This window comes from Chaetura pelagica, unplaced genomic scaffold (assembly GCF_000747805.2).
Source record: "Chaetura pelagica isolate M959 unplaced genomic scaffold, ChaPel_1.0 scaffold76, whole genome shotgun sequence".
NCBI classification, from domain to species: domain Eukaryota; kingdom Metazoa; phylum Chordata; class Aves; order Apodiformes; family Apodidae; genus Chaetura; species Chaetura pelagica.
Genome location: NW_009970723.1, coordinates 9450797 through 9476203, shown reverse-complemented (window position 1 = coordinate 9476203; position 25407 = coordinate 9450797). Strand labels below are relative to the sequence as shown.

The window sequence follows — 25407 nt, the reverse complement described above, 5'->3', positions numbered from 1 at the left end:
GTCAAGGCCTTTTATGCTTCTCACTCCATGCCACCAGCAAGGAAGCTGGGGGTGCACAAAAAGTTGGGAGGGGAAACAGCTGGGAGAGGTGACCACAACTGACCAAAGGGATATTCCATACCATACAATGTTATGCTCAGTAGATAAAGCTGGGCAAAGAAGGAAGGTGTTTGCCATTACACACGATGGAGCCCTGCTGTCCAGGGGATGGCTGAACACCTGCCTGCCCATAGAAAGTAGTAAATGAATGCCTTGTTTGGCTCTGCTTGAGTGCCATGGCTTTTGCTTTACCTATTAAAGTGTCTTTACCTCAATCCATGAATTTTCACAGTTTTACTTTCCAATTCTCTCCCCCATCCTGCTGGGGAGATGAGTAAGTGGTAGTATGCTGCTTAGTTGCCAGCTGGTGTTAAACCATGACAACACCTCAATTTCTCAACATCTAATGCAGAGCAACAAATAAAATTACTTTGCAAGTATTTGAGGGAAGTTGTACATGTATCCTCAACTTTGGAAAGAAAGTTTATAATAAATAAACAGTTAACTGATGATCTAGTAAAGTTGTTGATATATTTATTGTGTTTTAAAAAGCATTATGAAGCCACCTACTATGATATAAGTGCTTTTTAATAGCAATAAACATCTCAAAATTACTTTTCTGTAATTTCTCTTAGGATAAGCTTTTTAAAGACTTCATTCATCCTCACACTACACGAAGTTCACCAGTGCTTTGGCTTGGGGGCATATGGGTGGGGGCAGCTTAATTCTGTAACAGTATTCCGTGTTTTCTTAATACCTAGCACAATGGAGTCCTATAAGCTACAAAAAACAAAACAAACAAAACAAAACAAAAACAAAAAAAAAAGAAACCAAAACAACAACAACAAAAAAAATAATTACAAAATATTACAGTAGCAAATGTCAGCTATACTCAGGGTTTGGCATTACCATAGAAGTAAGGATGGGGGGGGGGGAATAAAAGCAATTCCTAAATGATTTTTCCACTAAACTCACAGTGCACAGAACTCTGTAACTCAGTAACTTTCACACTGGGGTGGTCTGAGAGGAGGTGAGTCAGGAGGAGAGACGTAGCAGAAAGACTTGTGCTACATGAGCTCCTTCAGCAAAACTGATGTGGGGCATCCTTGATGCAATGGATATGGGCTAAAAATGGTCCTTCTGCCCCACATATTCTCTAAGCCTGGAAATAAGGAGATGTGGTTGAAACTGTTTACCCTGAAGGACTGGGATGTAAAAGTGACAGGAAACACACCCAGAAGAACAGACCGTGAACTTGACAAGAAAAGATGAGAAGCAACTTAAGTTTTTACTCTCTTTTCCGAGTTGTGTTCAGAAACAATCAAATCTAATCTTTCAATACCTAAAGGGGGCATACAGGAAAGCTGGGGAGGGTCTTTTTACCGGGGGTAAAGTGATAGGACATGGGGTAATGGTTTTAAACTGGAAAAGGATAGATTTAGGTTAGACATTAGGAAGAAATTCTTTACTGTGATAGTGGTGAGACACTCTGGAACAGGTTGCCCAGGGAGGTTGTGGATGCCCCCTCCAACCTGTTCTTGAAGAACAGGTTGGAAGGGGCCTTGAGCAACCTGGTCTAGTGGAGGGTTTCCTTTGCCCATGCAGGTGCGTTGGAACAAGTTAATCTTCAAGGTCCCTTCCAAACCAAACCATTCTATGATTCCATGAATAAAATTAAGACTATAAAAAGAATAGAGATCTGCCAAAAAAAAAAAAAAACACACACTTTGTCATGAGAATTAAGTCTTAACAGAACAAATTACATATATCACATTGAACAGTTTATCTCCACACAGGGAAAATCCAGAATAGTTTGACTGTTCTGGTGTCACCGAGCCTAACACACAATTCAGGGCTGTTACAGGATGACCTCACCCACAGACAGGTCCAGCCCTTGAACCAGTCAGCACCACAACAAACATGTCTCACATCACTGCATTTTGTATGTGTACGATAACAGTATTGAAAACAGTTTACATGTTTGTGTGCTATTTTGGAGGATGTAGTACCAAAGACTGGACACACTCTCATCCTTTTTACACCTCCCTTGAAATAATTAAGAATAGCTGATTTCTCAAGCATTTATCAAGTATGTTTTCCTGAACCCTACAGGAAGATTGACACACCATTCTGAGCATGGCTTGATCACATCACTGATTCATTAAACACCATCTGAGAACCATTAGCAAAAATTTGGCCCATTCAAGTTACTCTCCCTGTTGTAATCTGTTCCACCTGCTAGAGGGCTAGCCTAGTCCCCAACCTTATTTCAATGGCCCCCAGACTCTTCACCAAGACATCACTTTCCTTCATGGTGGCAGAATATTAAGGGTACTTGTATCCTCCACTGTCCTAGTGGATTGTAGTTGCAGCTCCATTTAACACTTTCTTAGGGGGTACTTTCCCCTAACACATTTCCTATTGCAGTTTATTAGGAACCCAGACATCATGTGCCAGAATTCCCTCCACCAACCACCTGCCAAGGATGTAGTAATAATTTTTATTACAACACAACCTGGCTACCCACTTCCTTCAGAGGAAGGTATAATACTGTCCAGATGAAGTTTTCTTCTAATACCAAACACTGCTGAGCAGCATACCTACAGCAGGGCTCCAGCAAACTGACTAATCCCCAGCTCTCTACTTTTTTACTGCATCCTGCAAATTCAAAAGCATTGGGAATTTCATTGATGATCTACAGCAGAGGACTTGAACATTGACATGGCTCTAGGAAAAAATTCTTCCCTTTTTAAGAACTAAACACCACCTTCACAAAAAGAATACTAATGGCTTTTTAGTGCTATGTTAAGACAAAACATTTCCTAACCCATTTCCAATAGTTATTCTCATTCAGTACACTTTTTGTGCATTCTGCACATACATGTAATACTATTATTAATGCTTGTATGAATGACATTCAAATAGTTTAATAAATTAAAATCTGTTGGGTATGTATAACTATATGTTAGATTTTAGACTTGAATACACCCAGCTGAAACATCATTTACTCTAAATCAGATAGTTTCATAACTTTTTGGTTGACCGTGTTCTAAACATAGAAGCCAATTTCATGGAGGGCTTCAGTTATCTCCAGATATTTATTTGTCTCAAGCAAAACTTCCGTAAAAGCAAGAAAAAAATGTTATCAAATACTTTTATTTAAACTTTTAATTACACATTTATAGCCCTACTGTACTTGTAATACTAAGATTTAGGGTTTATTGTTATTCTTTAAGTTAACTTCAGATATCACTACAGGGTAAAAAAGATTTTCACCTACTGTAACTTAACAGTTACATCTTATTTAAATAACACTAGTTTAAAAAACTAATAGACTAAACTACAAAGCTGGCTGAATGACTGTAAAATCTTCCTGATCAATGTCACATCCCACCAGATGGGTACCGCTAGAGTTAACCTTTTCTAACTGCCCCAGGGGCAGGGTTAACCCTCTCTTAGTTTACCTCTTTAGCAACCCAGTCAGCTAGATGAACCTCTTGAATTCTCTGCACAGTACTGTAGGAGTAAGACCACAGCAATGGGTTACAACTAGCAGAACTTAGCAAAATAGTACTTTCTAAAACAACGGGTTAAAAGCGGCAAAACTTAGCAAAATCAGAAATTATGTTACCCTTACATGCCGAGAATAAGGTGACAGACACAGAGAGGTCCCTGGATGGTGGGCACACACCAAGCGTTTGGATTCGGTCTTTTATGCCACCTGGCCCCACCTCTCCTGGGTGAGGCTCAGCCTACTTTGCACACACTCAGTGTTAGGTTTGAGAACGTTCTGGAAATGAATTGGTGCAGCACAGGGGTCCAGGTGGTCGCTTGTTGCCCTCTCTCCCATAGGGCTGACCGAGCAATGACCCACACTTCTGCACATGCCCCTCGTCCAGTGGCCTTACAGAGCACTACTGCAGGAAGGCGCTCTGCCTCCGCAGGGCCCCGCTGCCCGGCCACTGCTCCTTGTCAGGTAACAACAATGTCCCACTTATCAGGGTGGCTACTGAACGAGGGGCTGTGAGAACAGGTGGTTCATCAAATGAGGGCTCCACCCAAGCACAACATCCACTTTGTCAGGGTGGCTGTTTTAAGACAATTATTCATTTCAGAACTCTACAGTCAATCAATGTGAAAAAATATACACAGGTGTAACTTATTCAAAACACACACACATTAAGACATTTTTACATATAATCAGTCATTTCTTTTGCAGTTGTTGGTCTGTGATGTGTACACCATTTGAAGGAATTTACTGCTATTTACAATGCACTGCTTTTTAAATAAGAAAGCTTTTGAACCTTACACCTAAACAAAAATAATTTATCTCCTAAAATAGTCAGTAATATACTGCACAAAACCACCAGAATGCTGTATGTTAAGAGAAATGTAGCTGTCAACAATACTTCCAAGTGTTGCAAAGTTTTACAAAGGATCTCTGTAATTATAATATAACATGTACATTTTCATCACATTGGTAACTTTAAAATAAAATGTAGCTCCTCTCGGGCAGTAATTATTTTTTTACCAGGATCCATCATTTATTACTCTTTCTAGTGACCACTATGTACATGCCACTGCCTTCCTTACACAAATTTTGGCATTCAAAAGACTTCAAAGGAATGAATGTACTTTCCTTGCTACAAGTTATTCAGAAGGGATTTTATTTTTTTAATATTAAAGTGAGAGCAAAACCCCTTCTCCCAAATTTGTGCCAATAATTTTGAAAGTTTTTTTTTTATTCCTAGTCTAATTTGCAATGAAAAAATAAGTACAGGTTTAAAATGAGAGAGGAAAGTGAGTGTCAGCAAGAAATGAGGTTCAGTGCCCCAGCAAACAGAATATACAAATATTCTGAAAAGACTGCACTGTTCCTGTTCAGTGCTCAACTGCACACTCCAGCCACATGCAAAAGTACAAGACAAAATTGGACAACAGGATGGAGAAATAAGATTCAAAAGAAATTGGGGAAAAAAATATGTATGTGGGAAAGTTAAAAGCCTGGAAACATCCTCTAGTCTCATGTAATGCCAAGCAGGAGGGCTCAGGAAGGATTTAGCATGGAAGAAGAAAATCATGTATCTTGTTTCAAATTAAAACATGGAACATAATCTGTAAAAAAACTACTGAATAACATAGGCCAAGGAATACATATAAAGCTAAACTTACAAAAAATATTCTCCTAAAACCGTAATTTATCAGGTTTGTTATCTATTTACATTAAGAACCCTGTTTTATTAAAGTTTCACATGAGTAATCACGGGTAACACACCATTAAGTCACCAACTCGTTCAGGTTTCTCTAGCATTTACCACTTTACATGGTATGTATTTCTTGGGATGGTGGACAGTTATAGCTTCTTCAAAAACTAACATAAAGCATATACCTCACAATACTATGAATTCCCTTAATTGCAACTGCATTCAAACCAGAAGAGAGCTTTCCTTTACTGATGCTTTTTATCTGCAGTCCTGAAGAGTAGTTGCAACTTAGAATTTAATTATTCAGAAGGGAAATCCCTCACTTTAGGGGAGAAAAAAAAAAAAAAGAAAGAAAAAAAAAAAGTATTGATCTGAATTTTAGGAATACCAATAATTCAAGGATTAAGACAATCCAGGGTCATCCACCCATGGCAATCACCCAGGGATCTGGTTCATGCTTTAGCACCCTCCTGTGGCACAGACCACAGTCCATTCACTCCTGAATCCACCATACACAGACAGACACACTCTACTTAGTCTTTCCAGACAGGTCTCCTCACTACTGTCATTCCCGTCCTTCCCCCTCCAACTGACTGTGAACCAAGTATTTCAGACTAGGTTAAGCTGTATCATACTTGTGTCTACAAAGTTGGACACCACAACCATCAATCACTTCTGAGCGAGTCCTACATACCATTAAAATAAATAAACAAAACTTTATAAACTATTTTTGTTCAAAAGAACGTATTGTTACATACATATTGTTAAACTGCTCTGGAAATATAAAGCTCTAAAATGTGTCAGTTTGAGATATTTTTTTTTTAAATCTTGAATAAGAACAGTCAACTGACTCTGAGAGCTGCTCTTTCTCAAGATTTACTGATGGGGAGGAACACAAGTTTGCAAATCATTGCACAACAGATTAACTATTTATTTTATACTTGATAAGGAAAAAAAAATGCATCTAGCTTTCATATAGCTAACAGGCTGGCACATCATTATATCCAAATGTCTTGGTCAGGAATTCAAGATGCAAAGAACCACACACATCTGCCTCAAAAACAGTTTCTGAGCTGTTATTCAAGGTTTAAATGGACAATGAATATATATCAATGAAGTTACCAGAGGACATGACTATGTCACTGCATCATACTGATATGTGTCTGTTAACACAGTCACACAATATGATCTGGTACATGATCTGGAAGTTAGAGCTTCATTCTAATCCTGCTCCCTTTGTGGAAGCACACAGGTTCATGTATGTGTACATAACCATTTCTGCCAAATGACAAACAGCCTATTTCTAGCCACATGCAGTGTTTTTTTAAAATCGTCCCATACTCTACAAGTATTCAGATGAACAAATACAGTTTAAATAGAAAAAGCAATTAAAAAATTAAAATACAATTAAAGAGTTGCAGTTTCAATGCAATGGTTAAAAAAGATGCAATATTAAGAACAAAGAACACCTATATTATGAAGCCAGACTTAATGCCGAATCACAATACAGAATACTGGATTGCTAACAATTATATCCATGGTTTTATTATTTTCACAGATGACAAAAAAGACATTAGTCACATTGTTGTCATCTAAACTCCTTATAAATTTTTACATCACAAGTGTAAATGCCAAACTTACCTATAAATTGAAGTTACAAATATATCTAGATGCACAGCTGCAGCTTACGAAAATTTCATTTCCAACAGAAATTGAACATGCTACCTGTAAGATTTCAATAAACAGGGATGTTTCCACCTCTACTCTTATTTTGTGCCTGGATTATAATCCCATTATGTGCACACCTGCCCATCACATACCCTCTGCTCCTGTGTGCAAATGTAGTATAATACAGTTTCCCAAGAAAGGTTACTCCATTAAGGTATTTTGAATGAATTAATAATTTCCAGATTAGTTTTTATACATATACTCTATATACTTTTATTTGAAGTGTCAGATATCTAATATCATTTAAAACACTGTTTTACAACCAATTCCACAAACAAAAGGGTCCCATATGTATCTGCATGGACAAAACTCCTATTACTCAGTTTTTCTCCTAGATTCAGTCTGCAAAATAAATTTAAGAAAAAATGCAGATGGCCTGAACACACCACAACATTTTCCACAAGTAATTTGTGTTCCTTTACTCAGCTCTGCAAGACACTGTATGAAAATCCTTTCTGTGAGAAGTATAAAATCATAGAATCATTAAGGTTGGAAGGGACCTTAAAGATCACCCAGGGAACCCTGCCACTAGACCAGGTTGCACAAAACCTCGTCCAACCTGGTGTTAAAAACTTCCAGGGATGGGGCATCAACAACCTCCCTGGGCAGTCCATTCCAGTTTCTCACCACCCCGATAGTGAAGAATTTCTTCCTAATATCTAACCTAAATCTCCCCTCTCTCAGTTTAAAACCATTACCCCTTGTCCTGTCTTCTTATCCCCTTAACATTATCTTCTCTGATGAAAATCCTCTCCCCAGCTTTCCTGTAGGTCCCCTTCAAGGACTGGAAGGCTGCTATAAGGTCTCCCCAGAGCCTTCTCTTCTCTAGGCTGAACTGCCCCAACTTTCTCAGCCTGTATTCATAGCAGAGGTGCTCCAGGCCTTTGGTCATCTTCATGGCCCTTCTCTGGACCCTATCTATCAGCTCCATGTCTTTGCTGTGCTGAGGGCACCAGAACTGTACACAGTATTCCAGGTGTGACCTCATCAGAGCAGAGGGGCAGAATCCCCTCCCTGGCCCTGCTGGCCATACTTCTTTTGATGCAGCCCAGGATGCAGTTGCTCTCTGGGCTCCAGCACTCATATCGAGCTTCTCATCTCCTACCACCCCCAAGTCCTTCTCCTCAGGACTGCTCTCCAGCCATTCAGCCCCCAGCCTGTATTTGTGCCTGGGGTTGTGCTGACCCAGGTGCAAGACCTTGCACTTGGCCTTGTTGAACTTCATGAGGTTGGCACTGGCCCACCTCTGCAGCCTGTCAAGGTCCCTCTGGATGGCGTCCCTTCCCTCCAGGGTGTCAACCACACCACACATCTTGCTATCATCAGCAGACTTGCTGAGGATACACCCAATCCCACTGTTCATGTCGCCAACAAAGATGTTAAACAGCACTGGTCCCAGTGTACAAAGTGATATTCATCTGGGGTATTACCATGTTTTATTTTACTAGAAAAATACTCTTGTATATAATAAAAAGCTTTTCACGTGGTGTATGTTCTAGGTAATGGAGAATAGAACAACAAAGATGCCAAAATACAAAGGAAGTAAGAGTAATAGAAACAAGAAACAGTGTTTACTAAAAAACAGCATATTTAATACATAAGAATTACAATCTTCAACAAAGGCTGCAAGTAATAGCATGGCCGGTCACCTGACTTAATCCAAGTAAAAATAAAAGTAGTAGACATTGCCCTTATTGTCTATCACTGGTATCTCTTCTGCTGCATAAAACTCAAATGCATGATTCTCTCTGTAAGATTTTTAAGGGACTAAAATTTACTAGATGGTTTATTATATGTATGATCTGTAAGTAAGTTAACCAAAATAGTTTGGAAGAAGTTATGAAAGTGATTCTCTGAACAGCAGCCAAACCAACTAGCAAGAGAAAATTTCTGTAAGCATCTTGCAGCGATACCTCAATCAATTACAACATAATAAATTGAACTACACACAGAGCAGTGAATCTTAGTTCCAGCATTATTAAATGAAAAAAGAAACCTCACTCACATTTGACAGTAAATTTTAATTTGGCATCTGAATGTAAAAGTATGTCCAATAATTGATTCTGATCATATAGAGACAATTACACACACAGATATTACTGAATGTATATTAAATACTGCGAGATCTATACAAGTTATTAGAAACAGGTTTCTCCTCACATTAAAGTATAATTCATTAGATGACTACCTTTTAAACCATCTGAATATCCCATGATACAATATACAGAAACTAGGTGCCAGTAGACACCTCAGATTCATGCAATTGTTCTTCATGTAGGACAGGACCATATAAGACTATACAGTTAGAATAAAGATACTGTGTTCAAGCATTTCAGATAAGCAATTAAAAGCATGTTTGTTAACACTACATACCTAGCAAGACTGTTTGTTTTCTTTTTCTTTCCCCCCCAACCTCCATCTTCTGGAGGAAGAAGCTGTGTTTCTCAGAGAGAAGTAGCCTGAATTTCCAAGTTACTTTGCCCCAGTATTACATTAAAGGAGAGTTTGGGACATTCTCCAACTAGAGTAGGGAGGTTTGGAAGAGGCCAGCACTGGGGGAAGACTCAGTTCACTAAACCTTTTACTGAAAACCGTGCAGGTGGATTATTTTAGGTTTATTGCAAAATACCACCATAACTATGTAACAGCAGCTTGTCATGAGATATTCAGTAAAACATTATTGAATAAGAATACAGCAAAACCAGCTGTAGCAAAACATATTCCCCAGAGAATCATGAAACTACCTGCTATTCACATGGTATTTAGTGCAGATATGCCACTGCTAAGTAGGAAATGAAAATGGCTGGGGAACCTGCTGGGCCACACACAAGGCGAGGGAAGGGCTGTGGCTGTCAGTGGATGAGACGGCTCACCTTGAGAGCCAGGGCCTTTGCAGACTTCTCGGCAGGTACCATAAGGGCAGCAAAGCAGTAACACTGCTGTCCCCAAGCTGATGTCCTGCATCACCTTAAACGCTACACCCTGTAGCAACAAGAAGGCTTCTGCATAACCTACACAGCCAGTGCTCGGCCCAAGCAAAAAAGAAAATTAGCTTTCTACCCAGCAAACACCAAGAGTCAGCTAGCTTCAGTATATTGGAGACAGCCCCTGGGAGTAGTCTCTGAATACATACATGTGCTAGAGACTAGTTGTGAAGTTCAACGAAAGTTTATTAGGGACTATTTTCCAACAATCTGCATGTTGATAAAAGTTTGCCACAGTTGATGTCACATGGCAGCAAAAGAACTGATTTACTAAGTAGATAATATAACTCACAACACGTGGGAAAAACTACCTGCAGCCTCATACACACACACACAAAAAACACACACTCAAAAACTACACTCTGAACCCTCTTTTCTATCAAATCACAAGACACACCCCTGCCAATACATTTTTTCTCCAAGTCTTAGACTATAGCAAAAAAAGACAGTGGTGTAGAAAAGCATTTAAATATTAATTTAAATTACAATAATGTAAAATGCAAACGCCTACTATATATCACTGTTCTCTAATATGTTAAATAAAATATATAACTGTTTCCATGAAAGGGGTGATTTCAATTAAAAATTGGAAAAGATTCAATTAAGAAAATGGATCATAAGATAGGCATGACATACCAGTGATGAACTGACTTTAGTCTTAAATATTTAACATTCCAGTGAAAATATATAAGTGGGTTTACAGAATCACAGAATTATATATGAGCAGCTTTGGACAAAACATGAAATGCTTAAACAATTCACGGCATAGCATTTTTTAGAAATTAAAGTTCTCAAAAGAACAAGTAGAAAAACAGGAGAAGGATAGCATTCCAAGAGGGTAAAAGGCAATTTTTCCTAAAACAAACTGGTTTCCATTAAAAGTTTTACCAAGTGAGAGTTCATAAACAGCTCTATATAAATAGAAGCGTGATACAGACTACTACTATTTGCATTTTTACTGTCACAAAAAAAGCTACATCAGAAAATTCTACGCACACTCCCTTGCCTTACCAAGCCAAATGAAAATACTTTGAAACTCACACAAGAAATTGTGCACGTTTTTTTTTTTTTTTTTATCTAGGCAGTCTATTAAAGAGATTGAGCTATTCTAATGGCATCCAAATCTGGTGTTTTCTTTAATTGTATAAATTTAAACTAGACAACGACAGCACTATATTTCCTAGTGCAAAACACTAGGAATCTGTGCAATCAAGCCAGCACACATGACAGAAATCACGTAAGAAAGCACTACATGTCTTCCTAGAAACAGGGATAAACACTGAAAATAGCAGAACCCTCCGCATAAGTACATCCTCACTCTCTGTCTATACAAAATTATTATACTTAAGCCTTTTGCACAGATCTAAGAAGCGTGTTTATTCAAATGAAAAAACAATAGTATAAAATACAGACTTGCTACATATTAAAGACACAAGTAACATCACTAATGACAATTTGAATTGGATGAAGATATCCAAGAATGTTAAGTATTCATAAAATATAAAACGTCATACACAAGACTTTTCAGATGGGCAAAACTCACAGCCCAGGCACCAAAAAATGAGCAAAAGTCTAACTCACTAAAAGAGGGGGGAAAAAGGGATTTTAAAAATTAAGATAATTTTGAGACAAGGCACAAGGGAGTGGAATGAAGGAAACACATATGCATGTGGTGCTGCTCTCTGTCTTCAAGCAGAGCAGGACAGGGCAGTTTAATGAGGAAGGGCACTACCACTCAGAAAAAGCTCAACCCCACCAGACCACATTTCCTTCATGTTTCTGTTACAGTGGCATCTTACAAGCAGGGGATCTCTTCAGAACTTCTAGCAGCAATCCCTACAGCTCGCTCTCTCTTTGTGGCACTACCCATCATTTGTTCTGGAACTAGCAAACTGCCCCCCAGTTCTTTTCCACAAAAGATGAGAAAGAAGCACACCAGATTGCTCTCCACTGAAGAGAGGTCAGGAGCCTACTAAATCAAAAATCACAAAATACTAGTGTCAACAGATCAGTAAAAATTACTTCAAGAGCTGAAATCCATCTTCCGTGAGTTAACAACACATACAGGACTTGTACCAGTCCCACTGGTGCCAAGGACTACACGGGACCTTGGTATTAGTAAAAACATCAGACTGGTATAACAATAGATAAAGACATGCAGCATTAGTTTCAAGTTACCTGCACTTCACCCTCAAATAAGAGTCAGAATCATATAATTGTATGCCAAACTAATAAACTGTGGGCCAGAATCATCAACGTCTAGCCAGGTCCAGCACAGTCAGATGGAAGATGAACTCTCATCAGTTGGCAATTTTGAAGCAAGTCTGTTCCTCATGGGATGCTAAAACATTGGCCAGAAACAGAGTCCAGAAAGGAGAACGAGGTATCTGAGCTACAAGTCACACACACAACAGAATAGCAGTTTAATTAGACACAACTCAATACCGAATAGTCCCAAAAATGTGAGGGTACTATTTTGACAAGCAGGAAAATGCTGCTCTGAGTTCTTCCAAACTCAGTATCTTTTCTTCCATTCTTCAAGAGAGAAAAAAGGCCAAAAACAACACTGAAATTCCACCAGAAAGCAAATATAATTTTGCAGAAATCATGTTTCCACCAAAATGCCAAGAATAAAGTACCTAAGCAGCTAGTGTGCTTTTTCCAGTTGATGTGACTTGACTGAAGTGAATCTCAGCAACTATATGCACAGTTGGTTTTACTGAGGACAGAAGTTCTTAAACAGTTAGTAAATAGGTAATAAACTAGTGTTCTAAGTCATATTTACGAATGGCATACTCTTAGATATGCAACAAATTAAGAAAAGATGAGAGTACCTTGACCTTTAGATAACAGTCCTGAGGAGGGAAAGTTTAGCATCACCAATAGCTAGAGGAGCTCAGATGAAAAGAACTGTTGTATACACATAAGTAGATAACAAAAGATGTCCACCATTAAATCCATGTCACCCAATTGCTTTCAACTTTTATATAGGTACAACCATAGTTCATTTTGGTACAAGTCAAGTAGAACACCCTTAACAGAGCAGGAAATGAACTTCTATTCATTGCACAAAATAAATCAACAAAAATGTAATGTCTGTTGATGACAATGAAACCACTAGCATATGCACTTGGGACTCTGATCTATTCTGTCCACCAGATGCTCCCTCCTTGTGTAAGGCTGGTAAAAAAATTGGGAGACTTCACTGTAGCCTAAGCAGGTTTTTCTCATGCTGTTAAGTATTACTCTAAAGTTCACTGCAGTATCTCAGTGTTCTTCATGATCGTAAGAAAATATCTAGGATGAATGACCTATAGCCATATGCAGTATGGCAGGACAATTCATCTAGCTTGTTCCCTTTGGCCTCCTCTCCTAAGAGCCTCAGCTGCACACCAGATGATAGCACTGGAGCAGGCAGCCTGCTCCCCATGACCATTTTATCTAGGAGGCTTGTAGCCTCTTCTCTATCATATAATGAGCCTCTACTTAAATGCGTGCTGGGAAAAGGGTTGAAGAGCTTCCAGGATAGATGGCCGCTTTCCACTTCCAACACAATCCATTTACCCCACAACCCTGTCCCTGTCCACATCTGAGGAACATATGAGAAAGAGGACAATCAGAAACAGGCTGAATGAACTGTATGGAGTCAGCTGCACACTCTTATTCACCGTCTTTCTCACGTCTTCATCAGGCCCTGCCAGGGAAAAATCACAGGGCAGAAAGTTTAAACACCTGCAATCCAACAGAGATGCAGGAAGGCAGAAGAACTAAAGACATAGACAAGACAGTCCAGATGACAGTCTCCTACAGAAAGCATCCCAGAAGCCATGAAATTACACTTCTGCCACTTGGAATAAAAAAAAAAACTAAACCAAACAACCTAGGCACAGCCCACCCCCCTCAGCCCCCTGCAAGGACTAGAACATAACAGCTCTGCACAGTAGACCGTGGAGCAGCATTGATCAGGAGACCACTCAGCTCATAGGACTGCATGAAAAACCACTGCGGTTCTTTGAAAAACAGTCCCTAACTATCAACACAATTCTAAAATATCACGACTAATGAGCTTTGCACCTAATTCCAAGTAATTACACATGACTATTGCTGTAGTAGCTGTTAACTCATTGCAGAGAATCCTACACTAAACTGAAACGTTGAATTACCCTAACAGGCTAACAGCGGGGTTTGGGGAGTGGGTGGGAAAGAGGTGTTTGCTATCTAGTGAAACCAAAAGACATTTTCAACTTTAACAGAAAATACTGGCAAATTAAGTAATTCGACTCAACAGAGGCCCTTACATGGGACAAAATCATCCAGAAGAAAGATTCATGCCTACAAAATAAAAATCAAAATGGGTAAACTAACTTTTTGCTATTCATCCTCCAATTGGGTGCAATCTATAAAGACTTCTATTGAAAATTAAGAACACCTTACAGCACTCTGGGCTTTTTAAACCTCTGCATTTTGATACATAGCCCACTAAACACCAACTAGTCTAAAGCTGACAGGTGCCTGGGAAAGGAAACCAAGCAAGGATCTTCTGTAAACCAAGGTGATGGCCTCAGGACATAGTTTCTTGGCAAGGCAGAGGCAGAACCACTAAACAAACATGCCAGAGAGAGAAGTGAAAAAAGAGAAAATTAATATTTCTCAAGAGAGGGATCAAGTTTGTTCCCCTCTCTCCAGAGGCAAAGAAATAAATATTTTCAGTTAAAGTTCATATTTATTTAACAGTTGGAGTTTAACTAAGAAGATGACTGAGACAATTACATGGTTCAGGGTATTGCCAGCAGCATAGTGCCATTTCCCTGGGGTTCTATGGCCTGTAAAAAGGTAAGCTTTCTTTTTTTAGAAAAAATCACTGTCTTAAAAATGAACGTTTCTCCATCCTTTTGGAAAAGTGCAGCTCACTAGGATAGTTTGATTGCCCATAAGTGTTCAAAAAATCCACAATCTCCATCAGCTGTGCATCAAACTTATTTTGAAGGGGCTACTCCTTAAGTGCGGGTATTGTAAGGTAAGTAACAAGCAATAGGTGAATTATGTGAATTTTCCTGCTTCAGTTCAGTAACTATCTAATAAATTATAATCGAATCACATCCTTTCTGAGAAAATACCACTCTTTCCAAAAGGAACAAGCTATAATTTCAGAGCACACTTTGTACTTGAAAGAATTAAGTGTATTTTGTTTTTTAGTATTTTAAGATGCTTTTACCAAAGGTGGATAAATTACAGGTTTTTTCCACTACAAAATCTGTAATTACACCCATTCTGAAATAGTAGGCTTTGCTCTAATGAGGAGCTAAAACACATTCCAACAAATTTAACTATGCTTTAATCTATGAAGAAACGAGGAAAAACTACTTCCTCTCCAAGGAAGTATTTTTAAATGCATTACCTCACCTCGTTCCCTGTTAAACCATACCAATCCAAACTCTTCACCTGACTACATGAAACAAAGCTGGATTGTAGGGTCCTGATTTTGATGTCAGCTGGATTTGGGACAAATCTGGAACTACTCCAAAGTAATTCAACTGAGGTATTCCAGATCTACGCCAGGGAAAGCTGAATCAGAATCCAACCCTAGACTTCTAGGAATTATGCCAATGATGTTATATAAATCCTTTCACCCTATACCTCGGAACAAAGACACTGACTATTGGCATTGCATTTCCTTGCTGTAAGTAGGTCAGAAAAAAAGCTAAGTAAAATCAGTAAAGGTGCAGAGATTACCCTTAATCTTTCTACTTTATACACCTCTATCTACACAGCAGAACACTTTCTCTGTACTTTATAAAGAAAAATACACCATTTACATATTAGTATTTGCATTTGTCCTAGTAAACCTATTTTCTGGAACATAAATCAGTGAGGTTGTATCCAAGTTTCAACTTGGTCACCTGCAGAGTTAAAAGAAATACTTTGTTGGTTTCTACTTTCAGTAATAAAGTGTATTGAAAAGACTAATATTGGGTTTTTCCCCCATAAGCTTGAAAAAAAAAAAAAAAAAAAGGTCTGCTCTGAAATGGGTTCTGTAGCAACAATCACCATTTCAATCAATTCTGTTGCAGCAATCACCATTTGCCCCTGTTCCTGTGCAAATAGGTTCCTTTCCAAAATTCCAAAATACATAGCATGACATCACCATCAATTCACCAAATTAACCACAGCAAAAAAGAAACCAAACAACCTGTACCAGCCTGTGCATTACTATGAACAGTAAAGACTATTATGCTGTGACAACCTTGTTCTGAAAGCAGCTGGTGCAGGTTTGAACCCTGAGCTCCTCAACAGAAAATATAATTTGGCCTTAAGTTTAGAATTCAGTTACATGAGTGACATACTAGCCAGTTTCTGCTCTCTGAGCACCTTATTGCAACTTAAAATGTCAGATACTTTGCTTTTAAAAACTCCCATTTGAAAGCGGTTAGTAGAGAAATCACATGGTTGCTCTTGCTTGCCCAGCTAGAATGTGTGAATATTAATCCAGCTTTAAGTGAAACTGTCCAGTACCTCAACCAGTCACTCAACTGAAAACACTGGAAATGCAAAAATGACAAGTGTCTAAACCCATTGCTGCAAGGCCTTTTCTAGCAGCTGTTTCAGCCCACCTTTACTCGACTGTTTCCTCTATTGAAAAAGCTTACTAAATGTTTTTGCAAGAGATTTGTGAGATGTGGTATTTCTGCCCTAGAAAGATAATATCCTTGATAGAGAATCTTCTACTTAAAGGATTTCTTTTCACATCAAACAATTCATAGATAACGCAACTCTTTGGACTGGAGTTCTTGACGGAAAATTCCATAAAGCCCAACCAATGGCTCTGCCAAACCTTTCTGAACCTTTGGAAATTATTAAAGTCTGATTTAGACAAAGGAATTTGTTTCAATTAGAAGTAATAGAAAAAACTATTCTTGTTACTGATGTATAGCTATTTGTATGTTCACACACAGAGATGAATACAATTCCCTTTTTTACATTCAGCTACGAAAACACAAATAAAAGTAGATGGAATTGGCACAGAATTTCATATTCATCGTTAATCTGAGATTACAATTCGACACCAGCTGACAACAGTTTGCTTCCTGTAGGGCAGCTCTCTATGCAATCTTCACCTTAAAATTTGTGTGCAAACATTAAAACTGAGCATTAGATTACCTGTAACTAGAGATATCACTATGAAAAGAAGCACCAAATAAAAATATTTTAAAAATAAAGACCTTGGGCTTCTACACAAACAAAAGCAAAGCAGAGTGGGCCACTAAAGACTTTTAGTTACTCCTCTGAATCCAACTCTTACTGTATTTTTGCTTATGACTGAACAACCTATGCATACACCTAATGGAAAAAACAGCACCATGTGCTCATACAACCACATACAACTGACCTACTTACTACAACCCAGGTGAGAAAGGGAAAATAGCAAAGCACTGCTTTGGACCTGGAGCTAGCTTTACCACTTAAGCAAACACACTATATAACTACATTTTCATAAAAACCCTTCACTTTAAAAGTCCTTCATAATCTTTCTGCACTCTCTATCTACCATCTTGATCATTTCCCACTCAAGACCAATTTTTGCTTTCAGCATTCTTTGATGACAGTCTATACTGATTGTCAGATAAGAATGTGCCTGTTATTCTGACATTCATGCTAGTGGGCTGCTCATCACTGTTTCCACAAATTTATTATATTCCTTCAAAACCCTCTTTGTACTGCCTCATAAAAGGAACAGTGCTTAATTGTCTGTATGCTGATCCAAACAATTACTTTGTTTCCTTGTGCACCTGTAAGAGCTTGTACCTAAAAGTCTTCCTTGATTCCATAATTAGTTATTCTTGAGAGAGAAAGTTTTCAACTTCATATATATCAGCACATTCCTGATGCATTGTGTCCTGATTAAATGCTAGAACTCAAAAGTGAAGCAGTAATACAGATGAGACATTGCTTCTTGAATTCAATTGCATTACTTCCAAGACTAAAAGCCACAGAACTGCAGGTTGAACATAAACATTAGTCTTGTGGTTGGTTATAATAGCAGGAAGATGAAGGAAACAGACACAGGTTTGTCCTTCCCAGTTTGTGCAGACTGAATTTAAAGCCTCTGGTTTGGGCACAAGTATTGCGGCATTGGAGGTAGGAAAAGAAAGGAGCACAGAATTTTTAATAGCTGTTTTTTAAAAAAAGTGTGGTAGAAAAGAGTCCAACAGGACAAAAAAAGAAAAATTCTAGGGGGAGAAACAGCATCAATAGAGGTTTAGAAAGGCAATTTCAATTCTAGAGAGAAGTCCTACAATTTAATATGGAGATAAATAAAGAGAAGAATATAATACTGGAGCTTTAACCACCCTCTAAAACAGTATGTAACATTCATGAAGAACAGTCTCACTTGAGTCAATTACCATAGCTTAACAAATACAAGTCAAGCTAAATTTAGAATCACAATTAAGTGTGTAAGAAAACATTTCAAATCATACTTCAACTATTTGATAACATTATAAATGGCCATACTTAAAACTCAGTGCTCCAGAAGCAAAAATACAGGCACAGTTGCATCCAGCTGACAGACACCAAAGAGCAATGCAGAAGGCTTCACACCCAATTTCTACTTCAATTTCTGGCATTAAGCAAGTACATAACTAAAAGAGCACATACAAAGCAAGCCCCATATAACACCACTTTAATCACTGAAAGTTCTGTTCCTGATGCACTTAAGTTTTATTTTCTTATAAAGTAGCCACGTTTATTTAACATTCTGATTTTATAAGTGGTAGTATCACCTCTAGAAAAGAAAATAAGCACAGAAAAGAGAGGAAAAGCAATGACCTTCAAAATGCTCAAACTTCAAATTCGCTAGAATTATCACTACTTATAACCTCTGGATTTTGCATATCACTGGGTGAACTTACACATTTCTGCTTAGAAAAGGAGAATATTAGCATAAAAATAGAAACTGAACCATTGCCATCTTCTCCAAACCTCTAACTCAGCAGAGATGTATGATAAACAACAGAAAAAAAAACAACACTGAAAGTGAACTAACAATGACACAGCATCAAAGTAAAGCACAGATGTATAAAAGCATTCCCAAGGGACTGGCATGCTTCAAAAACACACAAAGGGAGAACTTTTTGGCTTTCAAAAATATACAGTGTACACTTAGGATGTTAGTTTCAAACAATGCCATGCATTTTAATCCCCATACATCTTCAAAACAAGCGTTCTTTGAAACAGTCCCTTTCCAAACAACACACAACGCCAAGCTGAGGTGAGAAACTTTATTTTTTGCTCAGGTAAAATCATGCATGTGCTCTTTAGAGGTTTCACCTGAGAAAGGAAATTAAGAACCTAGCCAACAAATTTCTGAGAAGTAAACTAAGCATTCTTGCTCATTATACTCTTGACTGATACAAAGTTGGAGCTAAATTCCCTGAAAGCTCAGTTCACTACCATTTTTCACAGAAATATTCTATTTCATTCAAGGTTTTTTATTCACTAACTACAGAGATTTTTATGACACTTGGTTTTAGCCAAGTACCCTGTCATACTGGAAGTTAGAACACAAAAATTTGTCAAACATCTTTTTAGAAAACACTTTCAAATGGTAATTTAATAAATTAAATTCAAGTTGTCAACTTTTAAACTATATCCTCAGAAAACAGAATAAAAGTGTTTTAATTTACATTCTTGTTAGTCAAAAATAATCCTTCTATGGCAAAGACCCAAATTTTACCCTCCTGAGTGTACATACCACCAAATAATTTGTTCAAATGTCAGTTGCGATTTTCAGAAAGTCCTTTCTTGCCTCTGAATCTTAAAACATCTGTAACAAATACCTGTTTTGAGAGTGCTTTACATTCATGACACTTGACCTTTTGCTGTATGCATCACCAAATTTGTTTCAAATACCATGCAAGCAGGAAATCTGATCATTCCAGCAGTAGCCATCTGCATGGTCCAACATCAAGCATTAGTTCTGGGTTGCAAAAAGTCATGGGCTACAAATCTATTTCTGCAACTTCAATAATTAGTTGTAAATTGCTGCTTCTAAAACACATTTCTCATGGAATATCTGGCCTGAAATCGCACCTTAACATAGGAAAAGTTCTTAGCACTTAGCTTAACTACAGAATGGAAGCATGTGCTTTGCTGGTGGCATACCTAGGACTACAGATTTCAGCTCCAGCAACACAAGTCTTTTAACCCTGGAACTCCAAATTACTATTACAAGAAATATCAAACATAACGGAGAAGTGTCTTCCAATGGTTTTGCTGCCTTATAGCTAATAATTAAACATTAACAGCTTATCAAGCACCCCAACAAACACTTGAGAGTTTTGTGCAAATCAGACTTCTCTTTTGCATGTTCCTTAATACAACTGGAGAATTCTGTGTTGAAATTAAAATGTGAACAAGGCTTTCAAAAAAGAAAAACAAACAACAACATAAAACCTCTGTAGAGTTAAAGCACCACACTGAGTTAAAAATAAAAATCAACATTAACATACCCAATGAATTTGTTTACCAAGTTAAACTTAAAACAAGATTGAACCATGATATATTTCAGGCTCATTGTGTCAGACCAGTCACTGCAAGCAACTAAACAAAAAGGCCTTTGAGACCTTTACACATAAGAAGCCCTCCAAGCATGCTCAAGCAAGTGCTGTAACTTCTAAACAGAAAAGAGAATTATACTCCAGAATCTTTACAGCACTCCTTCAATAATAACACATCTTTCAAAACAAGCCCAGTGCCACTGCATTTTGCTGTCTGAAGCGACCAGCATTGCTTCTTGGGAGGCAGAAACTGGAATCACGTTTGATGCTATTTTGGTGTTGAAATCCATTTCTTGCCTAGCCACAGGAAAAATGGTAGCAGAGTGCATTTACATCTGCAAAAACACAGTTACAGCTAGTAAAGAATTAAAAACATGCATAAAGGTAGATACTAGCCATGATCAGAGTCACAATATTAGCGTCTCAGCAACCAACAGGGATAACAACTTCATGAGTCTGATTCTTCAGATGGCTTTAAAGGAAGTGACCTATAGAAGCTACAATTTTCATCAGCCTCTCAATGTTAAAGCATTCATCACATTTCTTACCTGAGCTCCATCCTTCAATTTCAAGATGCATTCCATTGTATTGATAGTGATGACAACTGATTCTGATCCCAATTTTGTCCATGGCACATGAATCCGAAGTTCATGGATATGACCACTTAAAAAAGTAAATGGCAGTTTCAGCTCCTACCAGCAGCAACAACAAAAAAGAGTGGTGAATTACCTACTGAAATATACCAAAATTCAAGACATATGTAACTGAAAATACTACAGTTCCAGCCAAAAACCTAAGTCAAAATTTATTCTCCCTTCCCCAGATCAGCAATGCACCACAGGGCTTGGCAACTGCCTTTATAATCTCTTGCACACATATATTACAATCTGTCTGTTCAAAGGAGGCAGTTTAAAGCCACCTCTCTCACATGAAACTACTGCAAAATGTGTCACTATTCAAGGGACAATTAGAAATAAACCAGGCAAAAGTAAACACTTAAACTGATATGCAAGGGATCTTCCATGATCATCTAGCCCAACTACCCGACCAATTTGACCAAAATTTAAAATAATGTTGTTAAGGCCACTGTCCAATTGCCTTTTAAACATTGACAGTCTTGGGGCATTGATCAGCTCTCTAGGAAGCATGTTACGGTGTTTGGCAACCCTCTTCTTGGTAAAGAAATGCTTCCCTATGTCCAATCTTAATGTCACCTGGAACAGCTTTGAACCACTCCCACATGTCCCTTATCCGGATACCAGGAAGAAGAGATCAGCACCTCCTTCATGTTCCCTCCTCAGGAAGCTGTAGAGAACAATGAGGCTGCCCCTTCAGCCTCCTTTTATTCAAACTACACAAGCCCAAAGTCCTCGGCCACTCCTCACAGAACATTCCTTCCAGCCCTTTCACCAGCTTTGTTGCTCTCTTCTGGAAGCATCCAAGGACATTCACATCTTTCTTAAGAGGTGGGGCCCAGAGCTGCAGACAGAGCTCAAGGTGAGGCTGCACCAATGCAGAACACAGCAGGATAATCACCTCTTGTGCCTGGCTGGTCATGCTGTGTTTGATGCCCCCAGGATGCAGTTTGCCCTCATGGCTGCCAGGGCACACAGCTGGCTCACATTGAGCGTGCTGCCAACCAGCACCCCCAGGTTCTTAACTGTTGTGTTTCTTTGTAAATTCAGGGGCATAAACCTTTGTTCAGACCTTCAGAATTTCCCCAGCAAAACTGGGCAACCAGGGTCTTAAGCACCTTTGCACCTTGGCTCACTTCAGGTACTTAAATACTTCAACTCAGTACTCCTATGAACAAGAAGGTAAATAGAGAAGGCCCATGAAACTCAGGTCAAGCAGCTAAGTTTCTAGGGAATTTCAGATAAATATCTGGTAGTTGTTCCAGAAAGCCTATTAAGCACAGCTTAACCCTAGACTATCCCTGCTGTCTATAAGTTCCACATTAGTAAAATTAGAGAACAAGTGGATTTTGCATTTAGTGCTTCACATACATTATAAAGTCTACCTACAGTGTACTTCTGTGAAGCTAGTTAATGTCACTATTTGTCTAACATCTTGAAATCAAATCTTAGTGACATGTTTTGAAAGCCCATCAAAAATTGTCATGTTTCTAAGTTGTTATCATGTCTGTCTTAAGTTTAGACTTTAAATAACCACTACTCCAGCTGTGACAGGTTATCCTGAGATAGCCTCTAATTAGTCACTAGTCAACTATTCTGCTGCATGAATACCTGGCACCATCACAGCAATAATAGCTGCTAAAAGGAGCAATTTTAAGTAACACTCTATTCATTCTGATACCTCCTCAGCCTTTCCACTGGTACTATGGAAAAGTTCATCTTGCATCCAAGAGCTAAGAGTAGATGAAATATATTCACTGCTGACAAAATCTTCAGAGAAGACAAATACACAAAATTAGTGCTCTTATTTTTTTGCAAAGTACAGCTTTCATTTTGTAAATTAGTTATTGGCGTTTAATGATCTCTCATTAATGAAGTTCAAAAAAACCACATCCATCTCATGTCAAGGAAACTCTTAACTCCTCCCTCAGCCATGCTGACACGAAGTCACATGTAATTTCACGTCCCCATTCCAGAAGGTAACAGAGAATTCCTCATAACAAGTTTGGAGAAAATGGCTGATTTGTATTTCCAAAATGTTTTTTCTTCATCTCATACTCTAGTGTACTGAAGGATTTTAGCTAAAAGCCTCCCTCATTAAAAATTCAGCCTTAGGCTTAGAATCAATACAACATTTTAATCCAGACAGTTTCACTTAAGCCACTGAAAAACAAGTACTGGGCAGTTTGGCTACAGATGTTGCTGACCTGATCACACAATAAATGTAAAAGTACCTTACGTCCAACAACTCTGGGCAGGAGGAGGAAGGTGCAGAAATAACTTAAAAATGCAATCTGAAAATACAACTTAAGAGACAATGCTTTCATGAATCAAGACAGCAAACTATCACTATCAACAGCAATAGAAATAAATTCCCTTTCCAGACTTGCAGATACTCAATTTTTATGTCACTCATCAATACCACAATGTCTGTTTAGATCCTGATTTGCTTTCACAAGTGCAACTTAGGAGTTTACTTCAAAAAGGCATTCTAGAAGAGATCTTCTACCACTATCTGCAAGATGAATTTAGTACATTCCCATTTTTGCCTATTTAACTGTAAAGTATTGGTATTGAAAGAAACAGAATCATAGAATGGTTAAGGTTGGAAGGGACCTAAAAGACCACCAGGTCCCACCCCCCTGCCATGAGCAGGGACACCACACACTAGAACAGGCTGCACAAGGCCTCAACCAACCTGGCTTTAAACACCTCCAGGGATGGGGCATCCACAGCCTCTCTGGGCAACCTATTCCAGTGCCTTCCTACCCTCATAGTGCAGAATTTCTTCCTCATGTCTAACCTAAATCTCCCCTCTTTCAATTTAAAACCATTACACCCTGTCCTATCACTGCCTTCTCTGGTGAAAAGCCCCTCCCCAGCTTTCCCCAGTTTCCAAATGAGGTGATACAACCAAATGCACAGCATACTTAGGCAACGTAGTTCTCCTTTTTCAAAGGAATTTCAATACAAGTGTTGTCTGGCATTACCTTAATTGCACAAACAAGTTTCCTTAAAGCAACGGAAAGAAATATTTGTTGTGCTATTTCCATAGACAATACAAATGTGTATCAAATTTAGTAACTCCATCACAATGCAACACAAGACCATTTTATTCCCTCCTCCTTTCCTGTGCATTATTTCCCCTTTCATTAAGTATAGCATGGAATTCTTAATTTGTCTTTTATACTTACAACTATTGAGACTTCACATTTTAGATTTTACATCACATAAATCCTTAAAAAAAATATTATATGGCTAAAAACAAACTCCTGTGCTTGACACATATATAACTGATCAACATCATGCCAGACTGCAGACTAGATGATCATAATTCCTCTTGCCCAAAAAATCTCCCCTTGCTCTAAAATACAAGACTCCCCCAAACTCTGGGGTGATAGGTAAGTACTGTTTCCTCCACATCAGTATTAGCTCAAATAGCTCTTCTTACTATGCAAAACTGTATCTCACAAGTAACACAGTGGCACATAATCCTTACTGTAAGGATATTTTACAGTTCTCATTTCCTTAAATTTATTTTAAATACATTTGTATTTTTCATTTATTTTAGATATGAAAAATCTACACTACAATAAAACTCAATGACTTTTAGATCCAGTTCTCTTTTGTCTTCCAGTCAAAGACAGCTTCATATTTCCCTTCTGAGTCTGTAGAACAGTTAACATAATAAGCTACAGTGTCTGGGAAATAAACACAAGCAGCAAAAAGAGCTCACCTCTGAGCTATCTCTTTAGTACCACTGTGTCAACAGAAATACAACACCCAAGCTAGTTACCAGGTTCATTCTCTTCCTCCAGTACCATAGTGACTTCACATAAAAGTTGCCAGAAGCACATAAAAGGCTTTTCCATAAAACAATATTGAGATATTAAAGTTTAATTACAAAATATGTTCTTGAAATATTTTCTAACAACATGAGTTATTATGCCTAGATAGAAAATTTCTTGGAATGTTTTGTCTTTTAGTAACTGTATCTCCAGGACAGGAAAACACCTAAAATCAAAAATGTATTACATTTAATCTTCAACAACACATAATTATTTTAAAATTAACTGGCTATTCAAAGAGCGATTTAATTATGCACAAAAGCTGCATTGTACCTAAATTGAACATAGATAGAAACTAGTACTCAGCTTTCACTGTAGAGCTGATACTGTCAAAAAAGAAAAAAAAAATGGGGGGGGGGGGGAGCGAAAGGACACACCTTAAGAGTTATTGCAGCAAAATTCAGCTTCGTTGA

The 25407-nt window shown here is 38.1% G+C and overlaps 1 protein-coding gene across 2 annotated transcripts in view; it reads right to left on the bottom strand.

The window, feature by feature from the left end:
* VPS13B (vacuolar protein sorting 13 homolog B (yeast)) overlaps window positions 1–25407 on the bottom strand; it is a 429191-nt gene that overhangs the window by 401690 nt on the left and 2094 nt on the right. For both annotated transcript variants that reach the window (XM_010006448.1, XM_010006447.1), the window contains exon 2: window positions 21060–21203. In XM_010006448.1, coding sequence (XP_010004750.1) covers window positions 21060–21203 — 144 coding nt within the window. The remainder of the gene's footprint in view (window positions 1–21059; window positions 21204–25407) is intronic.